Source organism: Gilbertella persicaria (genome assembly GCF_025201335.1).
Source record: "Gilbertella persicaria strain CBS 190.32 chromosome Unknown B0P05scaffold_25, whole genome shotgun sequence".
Classification (NCBI taxonomy): Eukaryota; Fungi; Mucoromycota; class Mucoromycetes; order Mucorales; family Choanephoraceae; genus Gilbertella; species Gilbertella persicaria.
Genome location: NW_026251986.1, coordinates 267257 through 286354, shown reverse-complemented (window position 1 = coordinate 286354; position 19098 = coordinate 267257). Strand labels below are relative to the sequence as shown.

At 37.8% G+C, this 19098-nt stretch overlaps 12 protein-coding genes across 12 annotated transcripts; 6 read left to right on the top strand and 6 right to left on the bottom strand.

The window, feature by feature from the left end:
• Nucleotides 1-270: 270 nt before the first annotated feature.
• On the top strand, nucleotides 271-1381 carry B0P05DRAFT_546141 (ADP,ATP carrier protein). The gene is made up of 3 exons (XM_051578730.1): nucleotides 271-378; nucleotides 426-1077; nucleotides 1138-1381. Exons 1-3 carry the CDS (start codon nucleotides 349-351, stop codon nucleotides 1374-1376), a joined length of 921 nt encoding a protein of 306 aa, XP_051433907.1. The 5' UTR covers nucleotides 271-348; the 3' UTR covers nucleotides 1377-1381.
• Nucleotides 1382-1483: 102 nt separating this feature from the next.
• B0P05DRAFT_588159 (uncharacterized protein) lies at nucleotides 1484-2601 on the top strand (the record flags this gene model as incomplete). The annotated part of the gene is made up of 4 exons (XM_051582641.1): nucleotides 1484-1497; nucleotides 1555-1921; nucleotides 1968-2189; nucleotides 2236-2601. 4 exons carry the CDS (start codon nucleotides 1484-1486, stop codon nucleotides 2599-2601), a joined length of 969 nt encoding a protein of 322 aa, XP_051433906.1.
• Nucleotides 2602-2668: 67 nt separating this feature from the next.
• B0P05DRAFT_579876 (peptidase M24, structural domain-containing protein) lies at nucleotides 2669-4151 on the bottom strand (the record flags this gene model as incomplete). Its single annotated transcript, XM_051581970.1, has 6 exons — nucleotides 2669-2701; nucleotides 2756-3433; nucleotides 3507-3666; nucleotides 3717-3850; nucleotides 3897-3985; nucleotides 4037-4151. 6 exons carry the CDS (start codon nucleotides 4149-4151, stop codon nucleotides 2669-2671), a joined length of 1209 nt encoding a protein of 402 aa, XP_051433905.1.
• Nucleotides 4152-4175: 24 nt separating this feature from the next.
• On the bottom strand, nucleotides 4176-6350 carry B0P05DRAFT_546132 (concanavalin A-like lectin/glucanase domain-containing protein). Its single transcript, XM_051578729.1, has 7 exons — nucleotides 6018-6350; nucleotides 5802-5966; nucleotides 5452-5750; nucleotides 5181-5400; nucleotides 4664-5136; nucleotides 4492-4603; nucleotides 4176-4449 (listed from the first exon to the last, which is right to left on the bottom strand). Exons 1-7 carry the CDS (start codon nucleotides 6313-6315, stop codon nucleotides 4289-4291), a joined length of 1728 nt encoding a protein of 575 aa, XP_051433904.1. The 5' UTR covers nucleotides 6316-6350; the 3' UTR covers nucleotides 4176-4288.
• A 124-nt stretch (nucleotides 6351-6474) lies between these two features.
• On the top strand, nucleotides 6475-7227 carry B0P05DRAFT_588156 (uncharacterized protein; the record flags this gene model as incomplete). The annotated part of the gene is made up of 3 exons (XM_051582640.1): nucleotides 6475-6924; nucleotides 6966-7151; nucleotides 7204-7227. The coding sequence occupies 3 exons, from the start codon at nucleotides 6475-6477 to the stop codon at nucleotides 7225-7227; spliced, it is 660 nt and encodes a 219-aa protein (XP_051433903.1).
• Nucleotides 7228-8830: 1603 nt separating this feature from the next.
• On the top strand, nucleotides 8831-9644 carry B0P05DRAFT_546126 (uncharacterized protein). Its single transcript, XM_051578728.1, has one exon. It carries the CDS (start codon nucleotides 9319-9321, stop codon nucleotides 9478-9480), a length of 162 nt encoding a protein of 53 aa, XP_051433902.1. The 5' UTR covers nucleotides 8831-9318; the 3' UTR covers nucleotides 9481-9644.
• Nucleotides 9562-10768, top strand: B0P05DRAFT_141618 (Alpha/Beta hydrolase protein). The gene is made up of 4 exons (XM_051573057.1): nucleotides 9562-9819; nucleotides 9867-9991; nucleotides 10033-10496; nucleotides 10544-10768. Exons 1-4 carry the CDS (start codon nucleotides 9643-9645, stop codon nucleotides 10603-10605), a joined length of 828 nt encoding a protein of 275 aa, XP_051433901.1. The 5' UTR covers nucleotides 9562-9642; the 3' UTR covers nucleotides 10606-10768.
• B0P05DRAFT_546125 (uncharacterized protein) lies at nucleotides 10621-11713 on the bottom strand. The gene is made up of 4 exons (XM_051578727.1): nucleotides 11550-11713; nucleotides 11213-11497; nucleotides 10966-11169; nucleotides 10621-10910 (listed from the first exon to the last, which is right to left on the bottom strand). Exons 1-4 carry the CDS (start codon nucleotides 11689-11691, stop codon nucleotides 10663-10665), a joined length of 879 nt encoding a protein of 292 aa, XP_051433900.1. The 5' UTR covers nucleotides 11692-11713; the 3' UTR covers nucleotides 10621-10662.
• A 448-nt stretch (nucleotides 11714-12161) lies between these two features.
• Nucleotides 12162-12371, top strand: B0P05DRAFT_471981 (uncharacterized protein; the record flags this gene model as incomplete). The annotated part of the gene is made up of 1 exon (XM_051574651.1): nucleotides 12162-12371. The coding sequence occupies one exon, from the start codon at nucleotides 12162-12164 to the stop codon at nucleotides 12369-12371; it is 210 nt and encodes a 69-aa protein (XP_051433899.1).
• Nucleotides 12372-12500: 129 nt separating this feature from the next.
• On the bottom strand, nucleotides 12501-14604 carry B0P05DRAFT_572470 (uncharacterized protein; the record flags this gene model as incomplete). The annotated part of the gene is made up of 3 exons (XM_051581441.1): nucleotides 12501-12728; nucleotides 12776-14108; nucleotides 14174-14604. 3 exons carry the CDS (start codon nucleotides 14602-14604, stop codon nucleotides 12501-12503), a joined length of 1992 nt encoding a protein of 663 aa, XP_051433898.1.
• A 438-nt stretch (nucleotides 14605-15042) lies between these two features.
• Nucleotides 15043-15940, bottom strand: B0P05DRAFT_546117 (60S ribosomal protein L10a-2). Its single transcript, XM_051578726.1, has one exon. It carries the CDS (start codon nucleotides 15685-15687, stop codon nucleotides 15220-15222), a length of 468 nt encoding a protein of 155 aa, XP_051433897.1. The 5' UTR covers nucleotides 15688-15940; the 3' UTR covers nucleotides 15043-15219.
• A 129-nt stretch (nucleotides 15941-16069) lies between these two features.
• Nucleotides 16070-16493, bottom strand: B0P05DRAFT_572468 (uncharacterized protein; the record flags this gene model as incomplete). Its single annotated transcript, XM_051581440.1, has 4 exons — nucleotides 16070-16177; nucleotides 16221-16294; nucleotides 16345-16430; nucleotides 16456-16493. The coding sequence occupies 4 exons, from the start codon at nucleotides 16491-16493 to the stop codon at nucleotides 16070-16072; spliced, it is 306 nt and encodes a 101-aa protein (XP_051433896.1).
• Nucleotides 16494-19098: the final 2605 nt, after the last annotated feature.

The following is a 19098-nucleotide window of genomic DNA, read 5'->3' as shown; positions in this document are numbered from 1 at the left end:
TAGAACCTAAACGAAAAGAGAAACATCATTTAGGTCAATTTGATTCAACTTGTTGCGACATTTCTTCTACTCCAAAAGGACAAGTATATTTGGCTTAATGCCATTAATTTTTTGGAAAGTGACATTTATTTTTTGATTTACCGTTCTCACTGTAAAAACAATGTCATCTTGATGGTCGTACATGACCCCGGAATAAAATTAACTCAGAAAGCGGGGGTCGACCAAAAGGACCTGAATTCGCTCAAACGTATACTATCTCATATGAAACGCCATAACGTATTTATTTTCCCTCACTTTTTTTTTTGTTTTTTTTCTCTCTCTCTCTCTTTCTCAACTTTTTCTAACGAAATGGCTACTGATTCAAACAAGTTTGTGATTGTAAGTTGAACTATATAAACTGCGCGTGTAACATTGATCTTGTATAGGATTTTCTTATGGGTGGTGTCTCCGCTGCCGTCTCAAAGACCGCTGCTGCTCCTATTGAGCGTATCAAACTTTTGATTCAAAATCAAGATGAAATGATCAAACAAGGTCGTCTCTCTCATCCTTACAAGGGTATTGGTGATTGCTTCACTCGTACAGTCAAGGATGAAGGCCTCATTTCCATGTGGAGAGGTAACACGGCCAATGTCATTCGTTACTTCCCCACGCAAGCCTTGAACTTTGCCTTTAAGGACAAATTCAAGCGTATGTTTAACAGAAACAAGAAGGATGGTTACTGGGCTTGGTTTGCTGGTAACTTGGCTTCTGGTGGTCTTGCTGGTGCTTCTTCTCTCTTGTTTGTCTATTCTTTGGACTATGCTCGTACTCGTCTTGCCAATGATGCCAAATCTGCTAAAAAGGGTGGTGAACGTCAATTCAATGGTTTGGTTGATGTCTACAGAAAGACATTAGCTTCTGATGGTATTGCTGGTCTTTATCGTGGTTTCAACATTTCTTGTATTGGTATCATTGTTTATCGTGGTCTTTATTTTGGTATGTACGATTCCATCAAACCCGTCATGCCTGAAAACCTTCAGAGCTCTTTCTTGGCTACATTCTTGCTTGGTTGGGCTGTTACCACCGGTGCTGGTCTGGGTAAGTTTTTATTTTTTTTATTTATGCATTCTCTTCGGCCTTTTAATCCTTTGTATATAGCTTCTTACCCTATTGATACGATCCGTCGTCGTATGATGATGACTTCTGGTGCTGCTGTCAAATATGATTCTTCTCTTCACGCTTTCCGTGAAATCATGGCTAAAGAAGGTGCCAAGTCTCTCTTTAAGGGTGCTGGTGCCAACATTCTTCGTGCTATTGCTGGTGCTGGTGTCTTGTCTGGTTATGATCAACTCCAACTCATTCTCTTTGGTAAGAAATTCTCAGGTGGATCTGGTTAAAGCCTTTTTCTCTTTTTTTTTTTTTTTATAAATAAAAAAAAAAAAATTCATCGCGGTATTTGCCGGTCCTTTTTTTTTGTTATTTTATTTTTTTTCTTGTTCTTACCATGACAGAGAAAAGGTAAGTTAATGCTATATGTTCCTTCATGTTTTTATATATATACATGCATGCCTATAGAGCATGGTTTCGTCAAACATTCAAGAGTTATTCTGTGCCTATTGATTTAGACAAAGATATAGAAGGTAGCATTCGAATTCAGTCTCGATATCTTGGCAATGCACTTGTCAAGTCAAATCCTTTTGATTGCTTTCAAGCTCTGTTTTACGAAATCACTGAATCTGAACTATCTGAGATTATTGAAGACGTAGATGCCTCTATAGCCTTACCACCTAAAAAAAGGAAAAGGCACAGAGTGATTGAATACAGTGTCATATTCTGTGTAAAGCAAGATGAAGACGATCGAACCATAATCAACACAAGAGAGTATTATCTCTTTCCTAGAGAAGCTATTATTGAGTCCCTTGTGGACACACCGCCTTTAGAGGTAATAGCTCATTCCAAAGAAATAAAGATTGACCATCGATCCATAGGCATCTGTTTCATTTCATTTACCCATCACTTGCTCTCATCGTGTACGACAAAAGAGACGATTCACCGATCCCGGTTTACAACTTCCCTCATTCTTCTCTGCACCATCCACACTGGATCCTATTGTCAATCTCTTATTATCAGGCATCTCAAGTGGTCTGTTCATGGCCCTTAAGCAACATGTCTCTGACTTTGAAAGCGTGTATGGAAAAATGATGGAGCTGGTATGCGTGTAACAAAAGCGATAGCACACTGATGTTCTATTTTTAGAGAACGTTGCATTGCCGTCAGACATCAGTACAAAGACAAAGTCTTGCTTTAGATGAAGAGAATATCAAATTTACTAAAATGGTGATGCATATGGCAGAAGAAAAGAAAGATGCAACGAAACAATGTCTATATTGTGGTTCAACATCCACTCCCATGTGGCGCCGTGGACCCCAGGGCGCTGGTACGCTCTGCAACGCCTGTGGTGTCAAATGGAAACAAGGCAAGATCTTGTCTGAAAAGAAAAAACCCAAAGAGGACACATTTTATCGTCATCAACGTAGACATACGGCTGATGATCTATCGTTTGGATTGAGTCTGACAACAGCAGAAGCAGCTGCTGTATTGACTTGTTTAAGAAAAAGTTGAAAGGTTTCTCTTTTTCTGTTTTATTTATTTACATAAAAAGTTGTCTAAGAATATATGTGTGATTTCTTTACTCTTCCATAGCCATGTCAACATCTTCCTTCTAATAAACATTCAATATCAGTATTTTCCTTACTTTAAATATGCACACACATACCTGAACACGACGTTCACCAAAGTTGACTTCAACAGCAGGTAAAGGCTTAGCTTGTCTAATTTCTTTCACAGCAGGAGTACTCAAAACAGTAGCAGCAGTTGTATTTTGGGGTATGCAGTATTGAGAATGAACATAGGGAAGTTGTAAGTTGCGTGTGTTACGAACAGGTCCTTCGGCTGTCACCAAAACAGTGCCCTTGAATTGAGCCACTAAATCTGAAGGTAACTTGGTACGCATCACAGGATGAGAAGTAATCAATTGATGTTGCAATAATGAAGTCAAACCAAGACGAGCTGTGTTGCCAGACAATGCGCGTGTGGCAAAAGGAAAGACAGTATGGTTAGCATTCACTTCAGCATAAGCTTGACGAGCTGACTTCATCTTGAGTTGATAGGATGCATTGACATCTCTTTGGTACACAAAGGGCTTATAGTCTGTGTTCTTGACATTGCCGTCACCTGTTGTCAAGACAATGTTGAGTTGATAGACTTGGTTAGCTTCAACTTCAAAATCGTATTTATCTAAATCTTGAACAATCAATTCTTCGAGGAAACGGTTTTCAATATCTTTGCCTGCACGCAACACAAAACGCTTCATGGGAGAAGAGTAAGTGCCTTCAACAGGTTGACAGCGGAAATAAGCAGCAATTTCAGTAATCACACGGGTTATTTCTGAGGCCTAATGGTAGATATAAGTTTTCTCTCTCTCTCTCTCTCTCTCTCTCTCTCTCTCTTTTTACTTTCTCACTTACTTTAATACCGGGACGAAGCATACGAAGTGCAGTTTCATAAGCCAAGTGTGTGGCGGCAATCACATCAGCAGCCTTACCAGTCACTGGTTCTTGTGTAAGAGAGACAAGCGTGGTATGAGCAGCAGTAGCGATATAACCATCAATGTGTACACCCAATTCACTAGATCCCCTTTATCAATATCTCTTCCTTACGCATATATTCAAACTTACATCTTTACCATATCTCCAGGCTTTAGACTCATATCATTTTCAGCAAGAGGAGAAAAGTATTGAACAAGGTTGTTGACAGAAACACAAGTAGGAATAGCCACACCTCTTTCACTGGACTTGTACATGTTCTTTGTCTATAGAAAATAATGAATGGAATGAACCATGATGCTCGATCCTTACATGAGCCTCAATAAGATCATCACCAAATTGACAAAGATCGCAAACAGAAACACCAGTGGCTACCTTACTCACAACCAAAGGAAGGACATCTAATAAAAAAAAAAAAAAGGGTAAGTTGAGATCTAACTTGAATGTCATACCATTCACAATATCAGCAGCAAGTTGATACTTTTCCAACACAACAGGGTTAGTTAAAGTATTATCGGCCTCAAAACGAGAGGCTGGATAACTCATGGCGATCTCCATATTAGACATTTTTTTTTTTGTATATATAGAAAAGAGAGAGAGAGAGAGAAAAAAAAATTATGTTTTTTTTCTTACTTTTTCTTGATTTAAGCCACTATACAGCGACATTTGATTGGATGAGACTCTCCCTTCCTTTTTTATTATTTTCAATGATAATCTGGATGCCTCTCAGTTGGATTCACACTGTATTCATCTATATTGATCAGAGAGGATTGACCATGACCTAAACAAGCGAGTTCTTTGTTACATAGAATGACTTGTCTATAAATTCTTTCCATAGCAGGCATTTCAGGACGATGTTGAAAAGCTATTTTGATGAGTGAGGATGGCTTATGCATATATCATTTACCTAAAATAGCAGCATTAACTTCAGTAGCTAATGCATCTCTTCTACTCATATTCATCAGATAAGCCACAGGACTACAGTAAGGATCAGGATAAGCCAACAGGGAAAAGATTTCCTATCGACATGTTATGAAAACACATACACACACACATATATATATGTCATTTATACTTGCGACAAGGCTGGCTCTTGTTTTTTCTCGGGTATCATGACGGTACTCATCTTGTAATGTTTTTCCGTATTGCATTACTCGTGTAAGAGACTGAGCAGCGTCACTGCTTGTGTCTACTGTCTCATGGGTCTCCATGGGTCTCTTGCCCCATACATTGACCGTACTTCTATAATCCACTTCTGTCATTTCTTTAGGTAATTCAGAACTACTAGAGGGTGATAAAGATGCAGCAATAGCAGCATAACTAAGTCTACGCCCATTGGTTGGCGGTGATGGTGGTGGTGGCAATGGTGTCTCGTCTTGTATTTTTCTTGACATGTTGCAATAATCACGCATCATTTCTACAAATTTACCACATTTCAACCATAACTGGAGTTCTTTTCCTCGACCTTCTTCTTGCAAGACACCAGGAAAATAAAGATGAATCAGTCTGATAGCTTCGTCAATGTTACCATGTATAATAGCAGATCGAATCACTTTGGATTGGGTCAGTCCCTACCATAACCATAGTTCAACTTACATTGTCGCTCTTCCATGTCTTTCTGTCCATTGGTTTTTGAGTTATCTGTGGGCGATAAACTAAGCTGTTGACCTGAAATATGACCCGTATTCTGCATCAGTGCTTTACCAGTCCCTGTATATCCATGATGGAACAGGTAAGACAAGATCAATTGATCCATGACTGGCTTTGTCGTTTTTTCTTTTGCTGTTATTTCGTCTATCCATTGCATACGTTGGTCCTATTCCTCGTATGTTGAATAAAACCAATCGAAACTATCTGAATGACTCACCCTGATATACTGGTCAATATCAAACACAAAGGGCTCATGTCCAAAATTAGCTGTTACTTGTTCACCCGGTGTACGCAACCCAATAGCAGGAAAGATATCTTTACTCAAATTCATCTTGGTGAATGCATACCCGAGAAACTTGCCATTTTTCGTATAGAATGCTGAACTGTCTGCAAAATTGACACCACAGCCAATGACATCCCCTGTAGAGAAGCAAGGTCCATAGTTTTTGCCTGTGCCAGATCCTGCAAACGAGTGTCCATCATCACCATGATATCCCCAAGAATCAGGATCCCAACCTGTCATATATAGGAGCTAAGTCAAGACTGTGTGTGTGTTGATGTACTTACCTGGCAATCTCTCTAATTTATTGGTAGCTGCACAAAACCCAATGCCAATATAACCATCATCTCCTTTGGATATCACTCTCATTTCAAAATAAAATACGCCACATTGGGGTCGCATAGGGAAGTTCGATCTGGCTAAAGCAGCATGGGTCTCTTGCTTTCCAGGACCTACAAACACATACTTTGAGTATGGACTATTGTTTTGTTCTTATGCTCTACCAATATAAGATAAATCTAATCCATTACTGCCTACTTGTATATTTTTCGACTTGTCTTTGGCATTCCAAAAGGTAGGTAAACGTAAATCCAATGTTTCAAGCTGTTGTTCTTGTTCTTTTTCGTGTTTTCTTTGATGATATTGTTCCCATATGAGTTTTCCATACAGTGTCTGTTTCAAATAACTTGGAAATTTAGGAGGTGCTAAAGAACGTACAACTTCCGTTTGTTGTCTTTGCTTTTGCTGCATAAATCCAGTAGAATAAAGTGCTGGAAAAGCTGAATGATAAGTGGAAGTCATTTTAAAAAATAAAAGAAAAGAAAAGAAAAAAGAAAAAAGAAAAGAAACCCATACGTCACACGTAAGTTTATTTATGCGTCAAGCGATGATTGACTGGGTCTAATGGATTGCATAATAATAATAATAATAACAATATTTTTATTTCAATAGCCGTTCTCTATGTTGTACCGTAAATGGACACTGGAGCAATTATTCTCTTATGACCAATATAAAACAATAGAAAAGACAGCTTATTTTCCTGTTGTTTATATAGCTAACCCTTTTGATCCCATTCATGTCGACAGGTTAATCAAAGGGCATGATCGAGAAGGATGGAAGATCCAAGTAACCTGTCATCATTACCAAACAATAGAAAGACTGCGGTTGTATTTAACAACAAACCCTATGGCCTTAAACCTGATGATAGCTGCTATAGAGGTTGATGTATCTCACTTGTACATCATGCTTGACACAGCACATTATGTGTCTCGGTCGATGCGTGTTTATATGCCATGGTGTAAACGTATTTGGACATTGGTTACAAGAGCACATAGGATGGCAGTCACTGGTGTCTATTATTCTGTGTTAGGAGGTGCATTTTGCTCTTTAGGGAAAAACAATAAAGACTATGTAAGCATCATGTTTCCTATTCATTATCTCATTCTTAAAAGGCATATAAAGCGAGTATATTAGCCATTGAACAAATTAAACTAGCCAAGAAACTCAAAGACCCTATTCTCGAGTGCAAATGTTGGTTGTATTTTGCAGAAGATTTAATCCAGTTAGGTCAGTTAGACAAAGCAGAAAAGATGATTAGCCATCAACAGTCTTTTATTTTGTCCATGCAGGATACTACTGTAAGTAAACAAGTAGAGAAATGACAACTCATCTCGATTTATAGTTATCAAGCATGTTGGAAGCTGTGTCAAGTAAACTAAATCAAGAGAGAAACATGAAATCTACATGATTAAACACTTATTGTTATTTGAACTCTGCCTTGGATTTAAGACAGATGTCTTTCTTTTTGCTACATGTATTCTTTCTTGTTCAGTTTGTTGATGATGGTATTCATTATTTATGACGGGTATCATATAAGGCTGAGGATTGATCATGAAGGGTTGTAGCATAGGTTGCATTATAGGCTGTTGTTGCATTATAGGTTGCATTATAGGCTGCATTATAGGCTGTTGTTGAGGCATCACATACATTGGCATGGAGGGTTTATCTTCTTGTTCTATTGGTTGCTTTTTGACGGGTACATTCTTCTTTTTCTTGACAGTAGGTGTCTTGAATGTCATGGGTCTTTTTGCTTTGATGCCTTGAAGTGAAGGCACTTTTTTAGGTGTAATTGCTTTTCTAACAATTACTTTTTTCGGTTGTGGTTTTGTATCTTCTTGATCTACAGGAAAATGATCCACTGTACTTGGTGTTCTATTTCCTTTCCACCAACCCTTGGGTCTTTCTTCTCTCGGCTTCCAAAAAGTAGATGCCTTTTGTTGCTGCTGTTGCTGTTGCTGTTGCTGTTGTTGTTGTTGTTGTTGTTGTTGTTGTTGTTGTTGTTGTTGTTGTTGTTGTTGTTGTTGTTGTTGTTGTTGTTGATGTTGTATTATAGGCCTTTCCTGAATAGGCTTCTTTTTTGGTGTTTTATTTTCTCTGCCTTTAAAATTTCTTCGTGATAAAGAACGTTGAAGAAGACGTCTTGTCTTTACCAATGGTACTGGTGTTTGTGATATTATGGGCTGTGGTGATGGTATTATAGGTGGAGGTGATACAGAAGGTCGCTCAGACAGTAATGATATGGATGCTGGTATATCCACTATGCTGGATTCAAATAAAGAGTGTTGATCTGTTGGTACTTTATTATTTAAATTCAACTGTAGATCTTTAAGCATATTTTGTTGCTCCAATATTAACTTTTTTTGTTCTTCCAATTGTTCCAACAAATGCCAGTTGCTATTAGAAGATGGTTGGTTTTGCTTGGCATTTTCAAATACACTTTTTAAAAGTTGTTCTGCATATTGATCATAGTCAACCATATTGAAATAAAGAATAAGAAGTAAGAAGAAAAATATAAAAAAAAAATAAACTTTTATACATATACATAGAAGAGAGAGAGAGAGTGTGTGTGTATATACTGAATAAGGGAGTTATAAACATTTCCATAAATGTCAATGCTAAACTCCTTGCCTGTATCACTTTTTAAGGAATGCATTTTATCTAAATCTGTAAAAAAAGAAAATGTCGATCTTATAAATAAACGTAGCGTCTACATCAAATGGAACATCTTCTATTTCTACACTTTATTGGAAATGGAAATCATCATAATCACGTGATTGACAAAGTTACTTTATTTGCTCTCTATAGGGATTTTCATCTATTTATTTATTTATTTTGGACTGGAGAAGTACAAGAAAGAACAGAAAAATCTTTTCCCCTTAATTGGTCAGACATCTTCTCGAGTTTCCCTTCTTTCTTGTATATATAAATATAAGTTTTCTTTTTTCTTTTTTTTTCTTTCTTTTTTTCTTCTTTAATATGAAACTACCTTCTATTTCTCATCTATTGATTGATTCACCACCTTCTCCTCCTCTCTATTGTTCTATACCCCCACTCCAAGGAAATGATCCACCACAAAGACTACGTTTGCCTTCTAGTCCAATAAAACACTCATTTCAAAAATGGAATTATTCACCTCCCATTAGCTCAGCTTCTTCTGTATGTTCCATACAAGATCATATTCGTACAACACAGTCTGTTTCTCCATTGCCCAGTTATTTAGATGATGAATTTGATGAATTACCCACAAAGAGGCAACGATCTGTTTCTACATCAGCCATTCCAAACACACAGATTGTGTTTGATGCAGCAGGCGAACCCAAATTAAAACGAAAGCGAGGCAGACCACCGGCTGTTCAATTTGATGGCAGCTGGACATTTCTAACACCGACAGTTTGGGATATTCATATCTCTAAAGAACAACAAAAAGAAAAACAGTCTCAATCCTCTTCTGATACAGAATCAGTCATGCATGATTCTATGGCTGCTTTTACTAACTCAAACATGGACATCATGTTACATATGCCACGTAAAAAAAGAGGCAGAAAACCAAAAACACATCTTGTTGGTAATTCTTGTTTTGTTTGGAAAGACTTGACTTTATCTAAATCCAAGAAATCTAATGTTTAAAGCCAACCTTGACCTTCCCTTTCCTTCTTTTTCTTTTTTTCTTTTGTATATGTATATATGACTTTTCATCTTTTTTTTTTTATGACTTTATGCCTTCATGCTGTACATTGATTTAATAAAATAATATACAAATATTTATTATTATTATTATTATTTCTTTCTATGTCATTGAAACGATTCTATTCAACTGTACCTTTATCATTTACAAAATACAATGCACCTAAAGATATGGGTAAACATCCCTTGGTGATTTGTCATGGTTTGTTTGGCTCAAAGCAAAATTGGAGATCACTTGCTAAACATCTTTGTCAATCATGTCAACGTGATGTGTATACATTAGTAACCTGAAATAAAGAACATGGCGTCAAGTATTAATAAAAATATAGGATGCTCGTAATCATGGACAAAGTCCTCATGTGCATGAACACAATTACCATGCCATGAGTCAAGATGTGATTCAATTTGTAAAGCAACAAGGCATTCATCATCCCATCTTGATGGGTCATTCAATGTAAGCTGATTAATATTGAATCCTCAAGATTGACTTGGTAGGGGAGGCAAAGTCATGATGCATGTCGCTCTTGATCAACCTGAATTACCCAGTAAGATCGTCATTGTCGATATTGCACCTGTCCATCTACCTTTGACTCGCGAATACCATGATCATATCCGAATTATGCGTGATATTCAGTCTAGAAGACTCACGAAACAAAAAGAAGCTGATAAGATACTTCAGACAGTCGAACCTGATCTTGTTGTTCGACAGTTCTTATTGACCAACTTGAAAAAGAACAAGGAAGATGGTGTCTATCAATTTCGTAATCCTCTAAGTATTCTAGAAAATGCTTTAAGCCGTTTGGGTGAATTTAGACAGACAGGCACCTATGAAGGCCCTACTCTTTTTATCACAGGTGATAAAAGTCCATTTCGTAAACCATTTATTCGACAACCAGAGCTGGCAAAGCGTTATTTTCCAAATGCAGAGATTGTCAATGTGAAAGGAGCTGGTCATTGGGGTAAAGTTATTTACAAGCCTAATCATCTCTCATATTTGTATGTTTAGTTCAAGCAGAAAAACCTCAAGAATTCTTATCCATTGCAACCGAATTTATCAATAAAGAATAACCTTTCTTTTTTTTTTGTTAGTTTGCAACCGAATTTATTGATCCATATTCTTTTCTTTCATGATTGTGAACTGGGAGGCAAAGGAACAAGAGCACCTGGTATAGGCCTGTTAAGAGCTATTTGTATAGCTTGTTGATTAATAGGACAATCTTTATGCGCCATAAGCAGTGTCTTGAGTTGAATGAGTTCTTCTCTTAAAGCATTGGCTTGCATATGTAGTTGTTCATTATCAGCAGTTAAATATTCAACTTTGGCTTGTAAGTTCTGTAACCATTGTTTCTTTCGCTGTCTACACTTTAAAGCAGCTTCACATAAAAAAAAAAAATTAAAAAAAAAATATTCTGGTACCACATTTCTTACCTATTCGATTTCTTTCTAAAAAGTTCTTTCGCTTTTCTTCATCTTCTACAGAATTTGTCTTTTTGGATCGCTTATTGTTTAGATTCGTATCGGAATTGTTTTTTGTACGCTTATTGGATTTCTTTGGTTGATTCAAAGGTGGTAATGAAGTATCTTCTTCATATTTGATGGGTTTTGTGGTGATAAAATGAGGAGAATTATCATCTATGATAGGCTCAATGGTCATATCATGATGTGTATTATTTACCTAATGTCAATGTAGGACCCGCCAACATAGAAGGTGATAAAACACCAGACCGTAAGGTATCCCATCGACTCTCCATTAATGCGTCTACTCTGGCTGGTTTGGGTATCTCAATCGTATGGACGCTTGGCAATTTAGTAATAGAAACAGGTTTTGTGGCACCTTCGAAACTTTGTTCAAAAGGATTGGGTTCTTCTTCCAGTTTCGTTGTCGGTAGTGCTGCATAGGTCGGAGGAAACACGGCTTCTTCAGAAGTCGATCCTGAACGACTATTCTCGGCTAATAATTCTATCGTATTTCATGCATAAGGACCAATATATACATATATATATATTCTTACCTGGAACAGTAGTAGAACTACTATTGTTCATAATAAGTTCAGGTGGCCCATATACTGCAGGGTCTTCCACTAACAGTAAGTTACTTTCTTCTGATTGTGAAGGTATCAATTTGTTATATTCGTCTTTTAAAGAATCTATCATAGAAACTGTTTAAGAAAAAAAAAGAGTATGAAAAAGAGAAAAAAAAAGAAATGATAGAGAAGGGCTGAAGTGGAAAAAAAAATATTTGTGTTCACGTGATTTTGTTGAGAAGACAGACAGACAGACAGACAGAAAGAGAGAGAGGTTGCATTAAGGAGGTGGTCATTCGGCAATGAAAGAGATGCAAACAACCTTAACCCCATGGATTTTTACCCGGATCCTAAAAGTAAGCGGTAAAAAAAAATCCTTGTATCTTTTGACAGTTATGGATTCGAATACAAAAAAGTTTATTTTTCTAAAAGCAGATTCGGGAAACTGTTATTTTAATACTCGTTGCCGAAAGAAAGAAATTATCTTGAATGTAACACATGCTTGTACAACTAAAATTAAAGTATAAAAAAGGATTTCTTTTTCCTTGTTTCTTTTTTTCTTTTTTACAAAAAAAAAAAAAAAACAAAAAAAAATACAAAATGAATCAAGTTCGATGGCTGTATTCTTCGGGAAAAGACTGGAATTGTTTCGATATAAAAACACAGCAATTGATTGAAAAACTTTGGTGTACAAATCAAGCAAGTTGGATAGACAGTGAGGCATTTCAAGAGCCTATTTATGTAGACACTGCACTAATGACATTAATGTGTGGTGGTTATTCGTACACAATTGCTAGACTTAGACACTAATCCTGTATGATATAAAACTTCTTGGCAAATGACACTCGCCACATGCACGGCAATGCTGCGTCTCTTGTTGCATGTTGTACAATAGATTATTTTAAGACTCCATTGCGCCACTTTTTTATTTTTTATTTTTTATTCGATGTCATGTCGCTTTACAAGATAATCCAACAAGTCCATGACTTCTTGTAGTTTCATCTTTTTTTCTTGTAGAACTAGATGTTTCTGTACAGAGGGGTTTTCTTTAGCAAACTTGTCTATTTGTTCAGGGCTCATCGGATGAATAATACGATTGTCAATCACTTCCACTGGGAAATCAGCAAAGAAATCATTCAATAGTTCAATCTGAATAAACATCACTGCCTATAAATAAGAATAAATAAACATCTATTTAAGACAAAAAAACTTACAGTATAAGCCAACTTGTCTGCAACCACGGTCAAAAAGGCTTCAGGGCAATACTGCTTATTTTCAAATGATTTGCATTGTCTACTTTTAAGTGCGGCTAATCGATATTTGATAATCATGGCACGGTCTTGTAAGAACAATGCTTCTTGTGCCTTTTCCAAAATACGGCTAGATGGTTGTTCCGTTTGTTCTGTGTCCAAGACACGTCTGATAGCACTACGCAACCGTTTCCTTCCTATGGTTTTTTTGAGGGTCCAGAGCATGTCTTCACACATGGCTAATTCTTTTTCCAACAATCTAATAGTGCGTTTGACTCCATCTTTCCATTCTGCCTCTGTCACTTCCACCTCATACTTGTAAGGCTTGATGGTATTTTCCACTTGGTCGCTTGTCTGCACATACTTTTTGCGTAACAAATCTTGCGTCAAATCCACAATGCGTTGTTGCACATTCCCATGAAACTGAAACGGTTCTATTTTAACCAAATTGTTGATATGAGCCATGACTACATCGATCACCCATTGTGTAGTGATACGACCAATGCCACTTTTTGTGATTGCTGCGGAAGCCAAGTCCATCTTGTACAACCAGTAAAAATCATCCGGATGCGCTTTGGATAATTGGCGTATGTTGGCATCTGACCAATACTGTTCTGCGCATACGTCCAGCACGTTCTGTTCAAGTAGATGTCGTACTTCAGACCGCAATTGGGGCTTACTGAGCTGCGCAGTGCACCCTTTAAATCCTGCCTTGAGTGCGTCCATGGTATCCGTCAGATAAGAAGCAGGTGTGAGTTGACGGTCGTTGTAAATCACTTTGAAAAGATAACTGCTTTCTCCTAGTTCGGTTTGAATTGTGTCGATAAGGCGATACATGGTATGTTGCATAGCTTGTTCAAGCATCTTCCATAAGCGGGATTTAAGTTGTTTATCCGCGTTGTTTGTAGACATGTCAAGGTAATGCGCAGGGTATTGGTCTTTGTATGCGGCTGTGTCTCCGGTTAAAATAGGAAGTGTTCGTCTCATCCCTGGATCATGGTGATGGCATAGTTTGGCTGTGGGTGATGCTGAGAAAGACAAAGAAGTATCATGAATAGCCAGGATAACGGCATAAGGGTCACGGTGGATGTAAGTATTGACCATACTATGATGCTCTGGTATATCATACAGATGAAGGCAAGGGAGATAAGGACCATGAAACATTACTTTGGTGGGTGTATGTCCCAGTTCAAGTTGTCTTGCTCCTTCTTGAATTGAATACCACTTTTCTTGTCCATCCCAAGTCATCCTAGTCTCAGATAGATTTGAATCATTAACAAACTCAAATTCCAATGCTCTGTAGAAATGAAAATATAAGTTAACTTTTTTTTTCAATCCTATGCATATTTCTTTCTTTTTTACTTTGATAGAAAGGGCTGACCCAAGATCATTTCAATCATAAAATTAGCATTGCTTTGTCGAGATCCAATCACGACAATAGATGGTATTGAAGGAATCACACTGTGTTGAATAGACATGAGCGTATTTCGAATGTCAGTGAATTTCTTGCATAGCAAAATAAACTGATGGTCTTTATATTTCATTTTGGTTATTGCATCTTGAGTCAATACTTCTTCTTCTTCTTGTTTTGACGGTATTATTATTGACATGTCTGCTTGTTCTTCGACTGTTACTTGCGTTGTATTATCGACTGCTGGTTTGTCTGTTGTTGCTGTATTATCGACTGCTGGTTTGTCTGTTGCTGTTGTATTGAAAACATGATTCATGGATTGAGTTTTATCTTTTGCAACAGCCAAGACATCATTCACAAGATCCGATAATTTAATATTCATTTCAGGTACATTCAAGCTTAAATCACTGATGCTTTCCCCTATGCTACTCAGCACATGTTTAGCATCTGAAAGAAATGCGTTGCCTTTATCTGCTAAATCTACTCTTTTTTCTTTAAAATTTGTTTATTTTTTATATTACATGCCTTGAAACTTGTTGGTAGCCACTGTAGCACCTGCTACTGCAGTTCCTGCTAAAAACAAGGGTAGTCTTGCTGCTGAAAAAGCGACTCGAGCAACAGTCGGTATGATAGATATACTACGTTGCTGTAAAGGACTGTAGTATATACTTGAGACACGAGTGACAACTCGATGAGTATGCTTATATGTTTGTGTTGCTCGAAGCATATAAACGAAAGAAAAGGAGAGGAAAAATAAAATGATCAAAATAGAAATACAAACACCTCTCCTCCAATGACAATTTGGCTTATAGCTCAATTATTTTCTCTAGTAATTTTTCTCTTTATTTATAAATGCACAATCACAATAAACAAAAATTATTGATAGCTCCCAAATGATTTTAACAAGTTAAAACCTTGGTTCACCGTCAGAGAAGGCTTACTGATCGATAGCAACAAGATTTGCAAACAATAATTGTACCCGAAAAAAAAAAATAACTTAGTAGAGACGGTGGGGCTTACCCATGGTGGACTTCAAGTACAAAGACTTGACGTTTTGCCAGTGCTTCTTCAACAAGGAGACAAGGAAGTTGACAGACAACATGATGTTGGCAACCAATTGGTCTTCAGTCATTTCGAGGTGACCGACAGCAACACCAAGACAGAGAACCTTCTTCAATTGGAACTTGATGGTGGAACGGATTTCGTTGGCCTTGTCAGTCAAAGAGTCACTGTGAGAGACAGGGGTAGGGAACTTACCGACCTTGTGGAGACCGGGACCCAAGAGACGAGGAATTTGCTTGATCAAAGCTTCGGAAGCAAGGAAAGCATCGTACTTCTTGGCGAGCTTCTTGATGAGCTTCTTGTTCTTGTTGAGCTTCTTAAGATCGTCAACAGATTGGAATTCCATACCGGCACCCTTAGCTTGATCACAGTGGAAAGCATCACCGAGGACACAGACGGTCATACGGGGACGAGCAATGTTGGGAAGCTTGATGGTACCAGAGAAACGCTTATCACGTTGAGGATCGTAGTTCTTCAAACCAATTTGGAGTTCAATGGTTTCAGTGAACTTACGGGGCTTTTCAGCGGAAGCAGCTTGGATTTGGTTAACAAGGTCTCTGACGGTAGAAGCGCTGACTTTGCTATAAAATATAAATGAGTATACAAATGGATGGATGGATGGATGAATGGATGATTTACCTCATCGTTGATATGAATGAAAAAAAGAGAAAGAATTCAATCGTTTACAGGTTGTGTCAAGTTAAAAAAGAAGGGTCCGGAGTTTAGATTGAGGCGCCGATACATTAAAGTGACTGGACAATTCGAAATTTTATTTTTTATGAACTTTATTGTGGAGGAATACTTCCATCTCGACTTTTATGCGAGCGAACCCACTCAGCAGTTTCTTCTTTTAAGATTTCTGGGCTAACTTCAGGCTCTCTTTCAGCTTTGATCTATTGAACATGATAAATATCAAATTTACCCTAGATTACATACATCAGCTTCGCTTTCAGTAGCAGTACTTTGCTTCCATTCAGGTGCATTTTCCATTAAGCTATCTTCATTATGAACTAGGCAAGATAAATGATTTTATATTCATAACTTTTTTTTTTTTTTTTACCTTTGATTTCATCAAAACCAGGGTTCTTTCTAAAGAAAGCGTATCGACTTGTAGACAAAGATCTTGTTTGATATGTGAGATGATGTCTATTCGTCTTGTTATCCATCTTACCTTGTAGTCAAAGTATTGAATTTAACGAGTTTATGCATAATAGATGAGAAAAAGAAAGAAAGAAAAAGATATAGAAAAGAATAAGGTGATTTTTAATTCATTCTTTTGAATCATAGCCACTCAAATTTTTCCCATATTATCTACGCATGATGAAACGGGTGGTCAGATTATTGCTGCCGAGATTTGTGTCAACGAAGGGATGGCGATAGAAGAAAGTATGACAAATTATCGCATAGCTTCTTTTCAGGAAAGAATTCGTTTGAATAATTTGAATTGTATGCATTTTATTTGATAGAAGTATTGTTTGAGATATTCTAAACGACATAAGCTATTGCTTAAAGTATATACCCATTCGGTGATTTTGTACATAGAGACGACTTTTTAAATCTATTTTTCTTCTTGTGTGTCATCATGTTCGTTGAGTTCATTACTGTATTGTATTCTAGAGAATTCGACTTTGAATTTTCGAAAACGACTAGTTGAAGGACAATTTGAATCCAAAGAGTTATATGTCCACAGACAGGTAAGTTTCTAAAAAAAAGTACTAAGGTGAGTGATCGAAAGCTTTTTGCAATATGTATTGTCCAAGATACTTAGCTGTGACCAGCTCGCCTAGAGAAGCCGTAAAGACGATAAGCTTCGCACTGCTCTTCTTATAGGCCCGTCGTATCAGCAAAGCTGAACGTAATCAGACGCAAAGCGAACGTAATCGCAATTGCAACCTTCACTATGTCTACCTGTGCTGGGGCGGGCTGCATTAAAGTACAAGAAACCCTCAATCGAGCCACGCATAACTCAACCGAGTTCGCCTATACTTGATCGGATAACCACATCAAGGAAGCTGAACGTAATCAGACGGCAATGCAAACGTGATTGCAAGGCCTCCTTCAAGGCTCTTAGGAAGCAAATACCAAGGAGCAAACAGGTCATGCACAGTAGATGATACAACGGATATAAAAGAGCAACGTAAAGACTCATCAGTCTTCACAGTTTCGCCAAGCGGAAAACAGGTGAAAGAGAGTATAACCCTAAGAGTTATATATCTGTAGAGAAACAAGCCCTAGAGAAGTAATAAGGTGAGTCATCGAAAGCTTTTTGCAATATGTATTGTCCAAGATACTTAGCTGTGACCAGCTCGCCTAGAGAAGCCGTAAAGACGATAAGCTTCGCACTGCTCTTCTTATAGGCCCGTCGTATCAGCAAAGCTGAACGTAATCAGACGCAAAGCGAACGTAATCGCAATTGCAACCTTCACTATGTCTACCTGTGCTGGGGCGGGCTGCATTAAAGTACAAGAAACCCTCAATCGAGCCACGCATAACTCAACCGAGTTCGCCTATACTTGATCGGATAACCACATCAAGGAAGCTGAACGTAATCAGACGGCAATGCAAACGTGATTGCAAGGCCTCCTTCAAGGCTCTTAGGAAGCAAATACCAAGGAGCAAACAGGTCATGCACAGTAGATGATACAACGGATATAAAAGAGCAACGTAAAGACTCATCAGTCTTCACAGTTTCGCCAAGCGGAAAACAGGTGAAAGAGAGTATAACCCTAAGAGTTATATATCTGTAGAGAAACAAGCCCTAGAGAAGTAATAAGGTGAGTCATCGAAAGCTTTTTGCAATATGTATTGTCCAAGATACTTAGCTGTGACCAGCTCGCCTAGAGAAGCCGTAAAGACGATAAGCTTCGCACTGCTCTTCTTATAGGCCCGTCGTATCAGCAAAGCTGAACGTAATCAGACGCAAAGCGAACGTAATCGCAATTGCAACCTTCACTATGTCTACCTGTGCTGGGGCGGGCTGCATTAAAGTACAAGAAACCCTCAATCGAGCCACGCATAACTCAACCGAGTTCGCCTATACTTGATCGGATAACCACATCAAGGAAGCTGAACGTAATCAGACGGCAATGCAAACGTGATTGCAAGGCCTCCTTCAAGGCTCTTAGGAAGCAAATACCAAGGAGCAAACAGGTCATGCACAGTAGATGATACAACGGATATAAAAGAGCAACGTAAAGACTCATCAGTCTTCACAGCTTCGCCAAGCGAAATAGAGAGAGAGACTTGAATTAAACCATTGTACTTGTTGTGCTAGGGTCAGCACAAGTTGATGCAAGACATGAATAATTTAATGTTGCGCGTTTATATGACAAAAGTCACATGATCAATTTGATGGCGTAGATCAGGGGTTTTCATGACTTCTCCATCTACTCTGCTGACATCTATCCTTGATGTTAACCTTCTTTGCAAAAACCAAGCCAAAGGATTGGACTATTGCTGGAGCTTTAGAAGAAATTCAAAGCGTCTATCCTAGCGCACAAAGGGCTTATCATTTGCACTTGGTAAAAGAAGAATTGAAATCTTTATGCAACCATAAAAATGAGGCACATCGACATCAAGCACAATACCTCTTAAACAATTGGAAAGCACCTAAACAATCTCACATAAACCAAACAGCGTCAACTATCATCAATAAAGCTCATAACCAAACAAACTATCAAGCAACTTACCAAACATTTAATGAGGTAATCAATAATGATTGAATCCACGGGCTTGGTACTCATTGTAAAGTATGTATAGGCAACGAGACAAGATGAAATTGAAGTGAGTTCTATTCCTCCTACTTCATACTCTC